Below are 16027 nucleotides of genomic sequence, written 5' to 3'. Positions count from 1 at the left end.
CTCCCAAGCTAGAAGCTTCTGATTGCCCCACTTCTCCGCTATCCGATTAAGTGACTCATCTTGCTGATTCTTAGAAAGTTTTTCTTGAATCTAGCCCTTCTGCCCCATTCCCGCTTAGCCCTCGCTTTGTTGCAGAGAAGTCACTTCTGTGAAAGGAATAGGATAGTAACAAAGCACTGATGGTATGATCAGAAGTCTTTCTCTTCTATCAGACAATGCCCAGTACATCATGGGTGTCCCACCAGTGGGTGGGCAGAGAATAGACTTATCTAGCCATCCTGCTACCAGCCTCCAATGCCTCTAACCTTATCTCCATCCATGTTCTTGCCACAATTAACCATTATTTTTTTGAAGAAATCGTAACAATAATACCACTTTGCCTCAAGTCCTTCATTGGCACCCACTGCCAACGATGAACGTCCCCACCCAACACAGCGATGGCAGGCAGGTGCTTCCTGATCTGCAACCTCTCTCCCCTCCAATCTCGTCTTCCACAATTCACTCCAGAAACTCTATGACCCAACCCAGTGTTTCTGGGCAGTTCCCCTGTCTCCAAATCCAAGAACTCTTTCAGTCCTCCGTGTGCTGTTATCTCTCTCAAATGCCCTGCCTTCTCGTTAGAGAGAGAATTCCCACTCACCACTAAGACCAAGGTCGCCCCTGCCCTGCCCTCTGACTCTCCCAGCACTGCGCATCCTCTTACATTTCTAAGGTCCTCTAGAAACAACTCGAAGGATTGCAAAGTGCCACCTGCCTCCCCTATGCTCTTTGATTTCCTAGGGGACCAAGACGTGCCTTCTTCCTCTCCACACCTTTGGCAGTGACTGGCAGAATGGGGACTTTGGCCAAAAATCATTTTCAATGATTTTTAAAAAACAAAGAAAGAAAGGAAAAGAAAATGAAAAAAATATATAGACCAAAGAAATAGCACAGAGCCTCGAAAACAAGTCCGCTTACACATAAAAAGCCCAAAATGTATTACATTGAACACCTCCAAATAAGAGAGAAGAGTTATTTACAAAATAATTTTGGAAAAGCTGCTTTGAAAAAAAAGTGGACAGATATTTTAAACAAAAGACACATACCTTGGACCATATTTCAAAATAAACTCTAGATGACAGAGAAGTGAAACAGGAAAGTCATGGAAAAGGAACACAAAACAGCAGAGTATTTTTAAGTAATTGTAGGGGTGATATCTTTCTCTGCTTTAAAGTGGTGAAGAAATGAAAATGGACAGCTGGAGGTCATACAAATTTAAAATATCTGCCCAGCGGAAGAAAAAAAATCACAGAATTAAAATAAGACAGAAAACATGTTTGAAAGCCATTTGCATGAAATATGGCAAACATATGGTTAATCCCACTACCACCTAAAAATTCATTCATATTTATAAGAGAAACAAATGTTTCAAGAGTAGTATAATAATAACACAATAAGAATTAAAGCAACTTGAGCTTGCATACAAAATTGCAATGAGATGAACTGCAATTTAAATGCTCTGAACTTGAGACAATGTTTTAGGAGCATCACAAGAAGGATGCTGCTCACAGTGGGGAGGGGGCATGTACTTTCCCCTGGGCTTGGACTGCACGGGGAGGAAGGAAACTGCTCTGGCCCCAGACAGCTGCCTCCCTCCACATCCCCTGGGCTCAAATATCTGACAAGCAACTTCTACGGGCAAAGTACTTGTCACTCTGTGATGGCAAGGATTAATTTGCAATTAACAAAGGTTAATTTGGTAACTTCGGCTGTGGAGCCCAGAATTTACAATGGTATCTCTGGGTACCATGTATGGCCTGTGGGCAAGCTCTCAGCTTCATCTCTAATTTCACCTTCAAGTTCATCCTCCCTAGAGCTGCCAGAATAATCTAAAAAGGCAGATGTGGTCACGTCATTCAGCCTGGTTCCCCAACTCTTTCTTCCATCATACTTTTACCCTTCCTATCTTGCATTTAATTTTGCAATATAGATTTACATTTATTGCCTAGTCAAACATTTATTTTATTAACACAAAATATATACAGTCTCATCCCATTTCTGTAATCTGAACGGTCCTGAATAAGTCATTATGCTACTATTCCCTGATGGTTAAATTTTAGACATTTTCAATGGGTTTTCTGTTTCTGACCATGAAGATTTCATTTTCTTATACTACCTACACCTCACACACACATTTCATCTCCTCTTTCTTCCAATGCAGTCAGACCATAATTTGTGGTTTAATCACTATTCAGTATTTACATTCATATGACAATATTGTTCACAGCTGAACCACAGAGTGTGTGAAATTGCAATTCCTCTCCTGAGGAACTTTTGTTTTTTTCTTGTACTAACAATTGCTTTCCTTTTTCACAAGCCTTTTGTGTGTGTGTGTGTGTGTGTGTGTGTGTGTGTGTGTGTGTGTGTCTGGCCCTAATCCAGTGCCAAACAACCTGAAAGAATGGTAAATTTTGTTGTTGTTGCTTGCAAAGGCAACAAAAGCAAAAATGAGTAAGGGGGACTAAACTTGTTTCTGCACAGCAAAGGAAACCATCAACAAAATGAAAAGGAGAAAATATTTGCAAATCATAAATCTGATAAGAGGTTAATATTCAAAATATATAAATTCATACAACTCAACTGCAAAACAAACAAACAAAAAAACCAATCTGATTTTAAAAGTGAGCAGAGGGGATCTGTAGAGACATTTTCTTAAAGAAGATATACAGATGGCCAACAGGTCCATGAAAAGATGCTCAACATCACTAATTATCAGGGAAATGGAAATAAAAAGCACAATGAGATATCACCTCACACCTGTCAGAATGGCTATTAACAAAAAGACTAGAAATAACAAGTGTTGGCAAGGATGTGGAGAAAAGAGAACCCAGTGCACTGCTGGTAGCAATGTAAATTGGTGCAGCCACTATGGAAAACAGTGTGAATGTTCCTCTAAAAATTAAAAATAGAACTATCATATGATCTAGCAATTCCATTTCTGGGTATTTACTTGAAAAAAAAAACCCACTAATTCAAAAACATATACGCAACCTCCCATGTTCACTGCAGCATTTTTACAATAGCTAAGATATAGAAACAAACTAAGTGTCCATGGATGGATGAATGGATAAAGAAATTTGCAACAACATGAATGGACTCCTCGAATGCATTATTCTAAGTGAAATAAGTCAAACACAGAAACAAATACCAAAAGATCTCACGTATATGTGGCCTGTTAAAAAACATGCAAACAAACCCAACCTCATTGATAGAACAGATCATAGTTGCTAGGTGTGAGGGGGTTGGAGTGGGCCAAATGGACGAAGAGAGTCAAAAGGTACAAACTCCAATTATAAAATAAATAAGTCACTGGGATGTAATGTACATTGTGATGACTGCTATTAGTAATAACACGTTGCACGTTTGAAAATTGCTGAGAGAGTAGACGTTAAAGTTCTCATTACAAGGAAAAAAAGTTCTGTAATTATGTATGGTGATGGATGCTAGCTAGACTTATTGTGGTGTATACAAACTTTGAATCATTATGTTATACACCTGAAACCAATATAATGTTATGTGTCAACTATTCCTCAGTTTAAAAACATCTCTTTAATGCAGTAAGAACACTAGATAATCAGGTAATTCTATCCCCTGGCCCCCTTTGGAGACATACCTCCTACATCCCTCCATCTTCCTGTTCCAGTGCAGAAGGGTTGATCTCTTGGCCCCCTACACAGCTGTCACCCTGCAGTGTTACCCTGAAACATCACTTCATCATCTTTCTGGGATCTGTTGTTGATACTCTCCTGTTTGAACCCCCTGCTTCCTCAATCCTAGTCTCATTCTCTTTCTTAACTTACTCCCTTGTTTTATTGGAGCATATCCTTGAGTAGCTTCCTGAAAACAAGGAACGCAAGGAGGGTAAGACTGTTGAGACCCTACGTAAATGTGATGTATTTACTCTGTGCTTACTCTTGGCACAAAGTTTTCTGTGGTTGACCATAGCATTCTAAGTTGAAAATAATTTTTTCAACTTGTCTCCTAGTTTTTAACATTGCTGCTGAGAAACCCAATACCAACTGTATTTGATCCATATTTTCTCTCTGAAAGCTTTTAGGACTTTCTCTTCATTCCAAGCTGTTGTGAAATTTTACATTTACATTTTGTGATGTGGGTTTAAACATTTATTTTTTCTTTTCATCCATCACGTAGGCACTGGGTGGGATATTCTAATTTGAAAGCTTATGGCCTCTAGTTCTGGGAAATTTTCTTGTATCATTTGTTTGATGATTTCTTTCTCTCTCTTCTCTGTCCTATTTCTGATACTCCTCTTACTTGATGTTGGATCTGCTGGACTGATCAAATTCCTTTTTAATCTTTTCTCTCCTATTTTTCATTTTTTCCAATTTTTCAGAAGATTTCCTCAATGTTATCTTTCTTTTAGTGAATAAAATGCTATTTATCCAGCCTTTCATTGCATTATTTACTTCTATCTTATTTCTAACTTCCCAGGTTTCTTTTTTAGTCTCTGATTATTACTTTAACAAAGCATTTGATTCTCGTTTTGTGAATAAAACAAAACATTCCATGAACCCTCTACGATGTTAACCATAGTTTTAAAGTTTGTGATCTGTTTCTTCCAAATGCCTTGTCGGTTGGTGCAGCTGTTGCTAAGGCCTTTTATAACAGAGATGCTCCTGAAGTGTCTAGGGGTACTGGTTCTCCTTTCTCATTTTAGAGTAAGACAGCTCTGTGTAGACAGCTGGAGCCTTACTAATATTTAATGAGCAGAACCCAGTCGTTTCAGGGGTCAGGGGGCACTGTCAGATCTATTGGCCTTTTTCTTAGGCTGGATGGTTTCTTCAGAGTGGATTCTTCAAACTCTTGGCTACAGGAGTGTGAAAGCCTAGAGAGATAATGAGGCCGAGGGTGTTCCCATTTAGTACACAGCCGTGTCCTTTGTCATCTTATGAACTAAAGCCCAAGAGTTCATCTTCTCCAGAGACTAAACCTCCCATATTCCACCAGGTAGAGAAGGGCAGTCTCTAAATGTGCGAAGTTGGAGAAAGGCTCTGGGGACGCGGCTGCAATCCTTGTATTCAAATCCACCTCCCAGCCATCAGAGGTACCCAGAACTTCCAATTCCTGAGTCTCTGGGGTTCTGAGACGCGACGAGGCTACATTCTTCTGTTCTTCCCACCCCTTCTCATCATATAGGACGCTGGGTCTCAGCCTCACCCATTTGCTATGTCAATTGCCATTTACCCATTCTCTTTCCACCTTCCAAAACTCTGTAGGTGTTTCTACCTGCTGTCGTAGCCTCACCTGTTTTTGTCCTTTATAGGCTGCCATCCTCTCTAGTCTTTTACTATCACCTCAGTAAAGTTTCCAGAGGGACTAAATCTAAGTGGTACATTCGAGCCACCATGCTACACTACAGAGCTCCACTGGGCTATGCAATCTTCCCTGGGTGCGCCCTGTTTTTATTTGCATCCCCAACTCTGCTCTGGCTGTTTCCCTACCTAGTTGCCTTTCTCCCTCTCTCCTCTCTGCAATTTTCCAACCCTTAATGGGCCTTCAAGATTAAGCTTACACATCATCTCAAACCGGAAACTTTCCCAGAGCCTCCCTGTACATACTGTGTATGTCTCTGGCCTGACACATCCACACAGACCACAATGTGCTGGCCTGATCGGCCTGCACATCTGTCTCCCTCCCTGGACAGGAATTATGTAGGCAAAGACTGTCTTACCCAGTGTTCTGCCACTGTTGTGGGGAAAACCATCTGGCACATAATAGGTGCTCACTAATATTGTTCAACTGACCCATTTCCACTAAGCACCATGCTGGAAGCATCTTCATTCTCATAGGAGTGCAGAAAATATGGCTTTGTTTATTTGCCAACGTCCAAATAAGAAAGTCTAATCAGAGAGCACCAGGAAATGAAAACAGCCAGATGTTTTTGAGAGAAAAAGTCCAGGAACACAAAATAGCTTCCAACAGGGGTGATGTATGTTTTCCTAGTGATTCAAAATGAATATATGCTTATTAGGCAGGGAGAGAGATTTAACAGGTTTCTCAGCTAATGCTGCAATTTTAAATCCATTTAAGATAATTTTCTTTATCTTGAATCTATTTTTCTCGGTAACCAGGATACTTAACTGATTTGTACAAAATCCATTTGCAAAAGAAATAATCTACTCGAAGCAAGGGCACACTCTAAATGGAAAAAGAGAGACATTACAAATCTCACAGAAAATGAAGAATCCGTTTGAGAAGCCAAGGAGGACTACTGCCTAGAAAATAAGATTTTTCCCCCCCAGCACTTTGACTTTACCACCAATCTCTCTTCTGTCTTTCACACGGAGAAAACAAATCATTCTTAAATCTGAGAGCACGGAACAAAGACCTCTCATAAACAAACCAAGATGCAAACAAACTGTTTAAAAAGGTAAGACCCTCCAACAAAAGTGATATGTTGAAACAACTGTAGGCTGGACTTTCAACCTATCAGCCGGGAAAAGGATTTCTTAAATGCCAGTACTCAGTTCGGGGTGGGGGGTGCGGCGGTCTAGTTGTAAATTCCAATAGGAGTAGAAACTGCTAGGAACCTTCTGGAGGAAAATATCACTGTGTGCATCCAGAGCCTGCAAAACTATTTCTACAATGGGGTCTTTAGAAGTGTGGGTTAAGAAAGTAAATATCAAATCAATATACCTAAAGCTTTGAGTGGGTAGACATCAAAGTGTTATTTGTAAGAATGAAAAATTGGAAATAACCTAAATTTCCAACCCCGGAAATAATTATCATAACTAATAATGTCAGAAAATGTTCTTGAAATCATGTTAAATAAAAAAATAGAAGAAATATATCACATGCTCATAATCTCTGTAGAAAATAGACTTGAAGGCAAGATACTAAGAGTTTGCCAGTCACCGTCTCCAGGTAATGAGACCATGGTGATTTTTTAATTTACTTTAAAAAGTGTTGGTATTGAGGACCTTTCTGTGTGTTTCTGTATTACTTTCATTAAAATTTAAAAATTGTATTTAGCTAACATTTCATAATCAACAGTACTGTTTGTTGATTACGGGAGACTAATGAGATGCACGCTCCCCCATTAGTTACAAGGAAGAAATGTCACAGCCACGGGTCTACACCCAACCATCTGTTGAAGTAAGCTCCTCTGAATGACCGAATCAGAACTTACTTGGTGGGACGATAATCCGGAATGGAACGATCCAGTGAGATTTTTTCACTGAGGTAGGAATTGTAGCCATACTTCTCATGAGGCCCCTTGGCTTTCTCCTCTTCAGCTGGGGAAAGGGTAGCAGGAAGGCCCCCTTCGCCCCGTCCACCGTAACCTTCAATGAGCCCAAGGGATTTGGATAAACCTAGAAAAAGGAGGGGGGGGGAAAAGAATTATTTGAAAATAACCATCTCAAGGTATGTCACTCAAGCTTAGATGCAGCTTCAGTGGAAATTTTAACATTACCCATCACATAAAAAATTACGTCCTCAGCTTACCAATATCGGGACACGCCCTGAACACATTCACATGGAGAGGAAGGTCAAAGCAACTGTGAGTTGCGAGGTTAAAGCTGGTTTCCAACGAAGAGCCGTTCCCCCTCCTTTTGGGAACTGGGGAGCACGGGGGTCTATAAAAGGGAGAGACTGCCAAAACCAGAGGACGTGTGGTCCAAGAAGGACCCACAAAAAGGAGAACAGACTGTCGCCCCTGCCTGCTCTCTTTTCTCTGTGGGCAATTACCACAAGGCTAGAGATGCTGGGTACCGCACAGAATAAGCAGAGCCAGCCACGAGGAACCGCCGACTGCAGGTGTTTTTGCTTCATCTGAACAGAGAATAATAAACAGATTGATTTTATCATCAGTTTAAAGTGTGTAACCGCCTGACACCGTTCTTTACCTAATGGTTTTATTTAAATCTCATCTAAATGGCAAAAGGAAACATAAAATGTTTGAGAATAAACAACAGGGAAGAAAAACCCAAAAGGGTGATAGCTGTGCCAAGAAGAGTAGGAGGCCTCGGTGACAAGCCTCACTGAGAAATTGCGTGTTCCCAGGATGGTGGCAGCTTTATACCTATTGTTCCATTACACGATCAACAGCTTGATGGGCAATTTTTAAATCCTACAGTTATGGGAGGTTTTACTTCTCGGCTTGAAAACTTTTGTTGTTAAAGGCGCTCATTCTCTTTCACTATTTCAAATGCTCAAGCTGCTCTTCCACCCTCAAGGGCGCACACACACACACACACGCACACACACACACAAACCACTTTATCCACAGAAGTCTCTTTGATGCCACCGGCAGGAAGAACATGGACCGGAGATGTAAACAGCATCCTCAGTTTTCACGGTGGGCAGCCCGCAGAACCTCGGAAGACCCTAACCTCCCAGGACAGCATCCTCAGGCAAGTCAAAGGCCAGCAAATCTGCTCCAGTCACAGGATGGTCCTCCACCCCGTTAATGGCAAGACTTGCATTCCCTTTCCTGCTTCTCTGAAAATAGACATCGATTTTCTGTGATACAAGATCAAAAAGCAAAGGTTGACCAAGTATCTCAGGGTTGGTCTCAAGTGAACATCATTTTTCTACCCAAGAATCTCTCCACTGTTCCCTGTGTTCTTCAGGAACCCTGACATCAACAGAGAGTTAGATGACTCCAACACTTCCTACCTGTTTTCTGGTCCTTAATCTCTCATTCCATGTCAATGTGCAATGGCCATTCCCATAAAATCACTTTCACTGTGCTCCAAAATCTACAAGAACGCTTCCCATGTCAAGAGCAAACATTTGTGCTGGGTTTTAAAATCACTTGTGATCGAACATCACTAGTGGGAGTGAAAAATGGTGTAGCTATTTTGGAAACTAGTTTAGTAGTTCTAGTAGGTATAGTTTTACCATCTGACCAGCAATTCCAGTGTTAGGTATATACCCACGAGAAAGGAAAAGATATGCCTAACTTGTACATAAATGTTCACAGAAGCACTATTCATATTAGAGAGATGTCTATCAACTGAAAAATGATTAAAACAAAATGTGGTATATCCATACAATGAAATATTATTTGGCAGTAAAAAAGAATGAAGGCCAGATCTTCCTCAACTTACAAAAGGGTTACATCCTGATAAACCCATCATAAGTTGAAAATATCATAAGGTGAAAATGCATTCAATACACCTAACCTCCAGAGCATCATAGCTGGGCCTCACCTACTTTAAACGTGCTCAGAACAATTACGTTAGCCTACAGCTGGGTGAACTCATCTAACACAAAGTGTGTTTTATAATAAAAAAAAAAAACAAAGTGTTGAATATCTCATGTAATTTACTGAATGCAGTACTAAACACGAAAAACAGAATGGCTGCAAGTATGTTGTTGTTTCCCCTCACAGTCACTTGGCTGATGGGAGCGGTGGTTTGCTGCCACTGCCCAGGCTCGGGAGACACTATCATACTGCACACTGCTAGCCCAGGAAAAGATCAAGACTCAACATTTGACTTATGGTTTCTACTGAATGTGTATCATTTTTGCACTATCATAAAGTCAAAAAATCCCAAGTCAAACACCAATGTAAGTCAGTGATTGTCTGTAGTGATACACACTGCAGCACGGATGAACCTTGAAAACATTATGCCAAGTAAATAATGCTGGCCAGGAAAGACCACATATTGTATGATTCTATTTATCTGAAATGTACAGATGAGGTACAACTCTAGAGACAGAAAGTAGATTTGTATCTGCTTAGGGGTGGAGGGTATTCAGAGAGGAAATGGGGAATGACTGTTAATGTGTATTGAGTGTCTTTTTGGGTGATAGAAATGTTCTGGAATTAGACTGCAGTGATGTTTGCACAACTTGATGAATATACTAAAAGCCACTAAATTGTACACTTTAAGTGGATGAATGGTAATGATGTGAAAATTATCTCAATAAAGCTATTTTTAAAAACACACTTGTGAAAGACAATTCTATTTCTAGCGAGATGGAAGCCTAAAACATGAAAACCTTCCAGTAAAATACCTAGAAATTCTGAACAAAAAACATAAAAAATACGTTAAACATGTAGCTAAGCTTGCAGGAGAGAAAAGGTAACTCCCAGAGGTAAGTTACAATCAGAGCTGAGACTATATACACTGAGATGGGGTGAAGGATAAGTTGTTCATCAACTAAAGGTTGAAGTTTTAGAGCTCAAACATGCACAGAATCTGAGGCCTTTTGTATGCCTTAAATGTTGCATAATTTCTAGTTCTGAAGGCACTGGGCTGAACAGTGGCCCCCTGTCTACACCAAACCTGACAATAGGACCTTATTCAGAAGTAGGGTCTTTGGATGTGTAATCAATCAAATTTATATTATTGGTGGCCTCATAAGAAGAAAGAATTTGGACACAGAAGTACAGACACGTGGAGGAAAGAAGGCTATTTGACAGCAGAGACAGATACTGAAAGATGCAGCTACAAGCCAAGGAATGCCAAAGATTGCTAGCAACTCCCAGAAGCTAGGAAGAGGCAAGGGAGGACTCTTCCCTAGAGCCATCAGAGAAAGCATGACCTAGCTGGCAAGTTGATTTCAGACTTCTAGCCTCCAGAACTGTGAGAAAATAAATTTCTGTTTCAAGCCACCGAAATTATGGTAATTTGTTATAGTAGCTACACAAAACTAATACAACAAATACAAAAAAAGAATGGAAATGGATAAAGAAAATATGTATCATGTAGATACTAACCAAAAGAACGCTGAAATGGCTCTATTAACATTAGGTAAAACAGACTTTAGGGCAAACAGCCTTATGGGGATAAATAAGGTCATTACATAATGATAAAAGTAACGATCCACCAGGAAACTCTTAAGAATTATAAACTGCCATGCATCTAAAAACATAGCTTCAAATTACATAAAGCAAAAACTGACCACATTACCAGGAGAAAATAACAAACACACAATAATAGTGCAAAATAGTAACACATCTTTTAGTGCTGACAGATAAGGACAAAAAATTGGCAAAGATACAGAAGAACTGAACAACAAAATGAACAAGTTTGATCTAATGGACCTTACACCTGACTTTCTAATAATTGCATATTCTCTATAAGAACATATGGAACATTTAAACAGTTGTCAAGCCACAAACAAGTCTCAATCTATCTTACAGATCACCTTGGAGCATAAAGCAATAAAAAAACAGAAAACAATAGTAAAAATATTACAAAGGGTCCATTTGGCAATTTAAAAATACTTCTAAAACAAGTGTGGTTCAAATAATCATATTGCCATTAAAAGACACATGCAATTGATAAACTGTGAAACAGTACACCTCAAAACGTATAGGACGTTGCTACTGCAATATACTTGGAAGGAGTTCTATAAATGCATATGGGATGGAGGCGGAAAAAAGAATAATTAATAGGGTAAGCATTTAACCCAAGGAGCTAGAAAAGGAAGAGAGGAACCCAAAGAAAGCAATAATAAACAAAAGAACAAAAAGTAATAACACATACACACACCCAAAAGAAAGACATGAAGGAAGAAAGGAGTAAGAGGGATGGATGGAGAGAGAGAATGGAAGGAAAGAAGGAAGGAAAGGAGGAAGGAAGGAAGGGAGGAGGGAAGGAGGAAGTGAGGACGGAAGGAGGAAGGAAGGAGAAAAAAAGAAAGAAGGAGAGAGAGAGAGAAACTAAAAGAAAAAAGGTGGCAGGTGAATAATTTCAGCAAGACTGGAGAAGACAGAGAGAGAGAGAGAGAAGGCACATGGTCCTTTCAGGGAGGACTTATCTATTCATCACAGTAGACACAGTGCCTAGGTCCCCCAATATTTTTAGGGGCTCAGGAAGATTTTTAAATTTCTTTTAAAATCAGAACAATGCAGTTATCAAATATAATTTTTAACATTTTTTATGAAGGAAGCAACCTATGAAGACCAAAGTGCTTACAGCCCATATAAGTCACGTGCAACCTTGGTTCCCTTGAGGTTAAATGTTTAACTATAAGTGACAAGATACCGAAATCATGGAGAAGGAAAGTAACATGATCTTGAGGCATAATTTGTAATGTTTATCTAGAAGAGAGCCAGCACAAGGACAGACCGCAGTCACTAAACATGGGGTCAGCTACCATTTACCAAGCATCCATTGCGTGCTGGGCACGCTGCTAAGTGCTTTACATGTGTTCTATCATTGTTTCCTCCAATCTCCTGACACCCTCAGGAGGAAGGTCTGGGAGTGATCTCTATTTGACAAATGAGGACACCGAGTCTGAGACTTTACTAACTTTGCTGAGATTCTGTGGCTGGTAAAGGAAGCTAAGACCTGAGTTCTGGATGCAGTGAGAGATTCAAGGGAGGATAGAACCTGGGCTCTGTGACAGAAGGAGAGCAGCCCTGGGGCTCCTGCAGCAGCCCAGACAAGGGAGGGTAGGGGCCTCGTTTTAGGGCACAGGTGGTAGTGATCAAAAAGAGAGCAGAGATTTGGGAACGATTTCAGAGATACCATCACAAGGCAGGATGTGTTAGGGCAAGAGAGAGAGAAGTTGAGTCAGCCTCAGGTTTCCAGTAAGAGGACTGGGTGGTGACACCACTCACAGAGACAGAAGAAAGTTCAAGGAGATGCATTCTGGTCTCTCTGTGTGGGATATGGAGCACTCATAGGACATTCAGATGGAGTTGGATGTCCGGTGGGGAGCTGAAACACATGAGAACAAAGTTCAGAAGGTAGCGGGGGCTGGAAATATGAACCCGGAAGCCACCAGTATGGAAAGGGCTGTAGCCATGATAAGGGGAGGGAGGTTGGGGATAGGAGAGATGTCAAGGGACAAGGAGAAAGGTAGACAATGCTCAGGAGATGCTCCCCGACCACACTCTTCTTATGTTTCCACCGTATCTAGGGTAGGAGTTGCATACTTTAGGACTTACCCCTTTGGGCACCACACACATGCTCCCTCACTGAAGCTTCATTTGAAACTCTGGACTTTAAGGAACCGAGACTTCAAAGGACGGAGAAACACCCCAATACGAACCAAGTGCTTAAGCTTCCTGTGGTCCTTATCAATCCATTTGACCACTCTCCATCCATGGATGATCATTGTTTAGGGTTTACATTTTAAAAATGCTTTTGTATCCATTTTTCTCTTAGACAGGCAGGGTAGATAGCACCATGATCACTTGAGAGATGAAGAAATGGAGGCCTGGAAGGATTAAGTCTTTGACCATCCAAAAGTAATGAAGATGGAATAAGACATTCATGCCAAGTCCCAACATATACACAAATGCTCTGTCCAGGAAATGTAGGAAGGAAGAATCCAGCATTCAAAATATGCTGAAGAACGGTAAATAAATGGTAATGGACTCATTGAAAGGACTACTATACAGCAATGAAAATGGATGACTTTACTAATAAATGGATACCTCTCATAGACTTAGGACAAGCATCAAAAATGCATAGAATTCAGGGGGTGAGGAAGGTAGAGCTCAGTGGTAGAGCATGTGTTTAGTATGCACAAGGTCCTGGGTTCGATCCCCAGTACCACCGCTGAAAAGAAATAAGCCCAATTCCCCACCCCCATAAATAAATAAATAAAAAGAAACTTCCACTTTAAAAAAATGCATAGAATTACATTTGTTTGAAGTGCCAAAAACTAATCAAAATATAGTTCAGAAATAAAAATCTATGTATTGAAACCATGAAACAGCAATAAAAAAGAGAGTTGAATTATAACTGGAGAAAGATACATAAAGGACCTCAAGATCCTGGGCAAAGCTGGGAGGTAAACACAACTAGTATTCATCATATAATTATTAGCTGACATGTATGGGATACGTACGATGTGTGAACTATCACACAAGTTTAAAAGATGAGAGATTACTGCAGTGAGTTTTTCTCCTGGTTATGTATGCTCTTGCTATTCACCCAGGATTTCCCTCCCCAATATTTGTGGCCTTTTCTCACAAGCCACAAACTCAGCCTTCTGCGGTTTTCTTGCCAGCATGGAGCCCATGGGTCAAGGAGGGAGGCTGCCAGAATGGGGCAGAACTGACCTTCAACTTAACTCAGCAGCTTCAGTGGAAAATATCTGATTCTTCCTCTTATTTCATCTGTGCACCTCTTTTTCTCCCCTTAGGAAGACAGCATTTCTTTTGTCCAGTCTGAACAGACCGCTTCCCATCCCAGGTCATTAAATGCCACCTCGGGAGCTAAGATGTGTCTCCGCCATGTTGGCCCAGCATGCTCCCCTGGGCAGCCTTTCCAACGCAGGCAGAGAAGCCAAGGAGGGACTTGATTATAAAACGCACAGGAATTAAGACTAGGAATGCAGGCTAATCCTACCAAGGACACACAGGGAACGACTCTTCCCAGTGAGATTTTTTTCCCCTTCCTGTGGCATTACTTCTTCTCACTTAGCAGCCTCAAAAAAAGATCATTCCTCACCGTGCGATGTGACAACTATGAATTATATATTTTGTGGTCCATGTGCTCCCATTTCCCCCCCAATTGAATCTGCCAGAAAGGTTCAACAAAGCAGCAAAAATTTTCACTGGCATTTTAATGTGCGTACTTAGCAGGCCCTGGAAACTCTCGGCAACTGTAAATAAGAGTTCAAGGTCACCAACAAGACCTAAGTTGGTCTTCACACAGCTGGGAAAATTTGCCACTGGGACAAGTTGGGATGGCTCCATGCACCCAAGGAACCTTCTTTTCTGAAGGTGCCCTTTGCTTTTTGGCCAGAAGCCGTTGTAGCCACTGCAGACTGATGTGAAGATGCAGGCATGGAAGTCACAATTTGGCAAAGGGAAGAAGGAGGGAAAGAGGGAAAGAGGGAAGAGAATGAGGTGGCTGCTTGGCACCAGGCTTGAGAGGACTTAGCATTGCCTTTCTTTGCCTACAGATACTGCCTCCTGAGTTACTGTAGTCCAAGACTGCGGAGCCAAGGGTGCTAGTAGGCAAGAGGTTGAAGAGAAGGAAGGAGGAAGAACCAGTTGAGGTCAGCTATCCCACAGCAACTTTACCGAATACTCTGCAAGTTTCTCTCCACCTTTTTCTCTGCTTCATGCCCTAGGAGACAGACCTACAGAGACAGCACCAAGGGTTCCCTTGCCTTCTGGCTTTGGGTTGGGCTCAACCAACAGGAGCTTCCTTCAGGAGACTGATGGATGGGAAGAGTGACAGGTTGGGGTATTTATTCCCCAGCTCCCTCTCAACCAGGCAATCACTTGGTAGAAGCTGCATTTTTCTTGGCAAATTTGCTATCAAGCAACCATCTCCAAGGGTGAGGCTAGGGTTATAGCTAACTCTGTGTTCTGTTTTTCTGTTTACTTATTTAATTTTTATCTAAGTATAGCTGATTTACAATGTTGTGTTAGTTTCTGGTGTACAGCATAGTGATTCAGTTATATATACATATATATATATTCTTTCTCATTATAGGTTATTATAAGATATTGAATATAGTTCCCTGCACTATACAGTAGGACCTTATTGTTTATCTATTTTATATAAGTAGTTTGTATCTGCTAATCCCAAACTCCTAATTTATTCCTCCCCCTGCTTCCCCATTGGTAACCATAAGTTTGTTTTCCATGTCTGTGAGTCTCTTTGTTTTGTAAATAAGTTCATTTGTGTTATATTTTCAATTCCACATATAAGTGACACCATGTGGTATGCTTCTTTCTCTGACTTACTTTACTTAGTATGATAATCTCTAGGTCTATCCATGTTGCTGAAAATGGCATTATTTCATTCCTTTTCATAACTGAGTAGTATTCCATTGTGTGTGTGTGTGTGTGTGTGTGTGTGTGTGTGTGTGTGTATACATACACCATATCTTTATCCAGTCCTCGGTTGATGGACATTTAGGTTGCTTCCACGTCTTGGCTATTGCAAACAGTGCTGCTGTGAACATTGGGGTGCATGTGTTTTTTCAAATTATAGTTTTCTCCAGATATATGCCCAGGAGTGGGATTGCTGGATCATATGGCAACTCTATTTTTAGTTTTTAAGGAACCTCCATACTGTTCTCCACGGTGGCTGCA

General features: G+C 40.8%; 1 protein-coding gene across 3 annotated transcripts in view; it reads right to left on the bottom strand.

The window, feature by feature from the left end:
* Positions 1–16027, bottom strand: part of GALNT17 (polypeptide N-acetylgalactosaminyltransferase 17) — a 365190-nt gene that overhangs the window by 223608 nt on the left and 125555 nt on the right. For all 3 annotated transcript variants that reach the window (XM_074345979.1, XM_010972375.3, XM_074345980.1), the window contains exon 2: positions 7190–7373. In XM_074345979.1, the coding sequence (XP_074202080.1) occupies positions 7190–7373 (184 nt within the window). The remainder of the gene's footprint in view (positions 1–7189; positions 7374–16027) is intronic.

This window comes from Camelus bactrianus, chromosome 18 (genome assembly GCF_048773025.1).
Source record: "Camelus bactrianus isolate YW-2024 breed Bactrian camel chromosome 18, ASM4877302v1, whole genome shotgun sequence".
Taxonomy (NCBI): domain Eukaryota; kingdom Metazoa; phylum Chordata; class Mammalia; order Artiodactyla; family Camelidae; genus Camelus; species Camelus bactrianus.
This window is presented reverse-complemented; position numbering and strand designations above follow the sequence as displayed.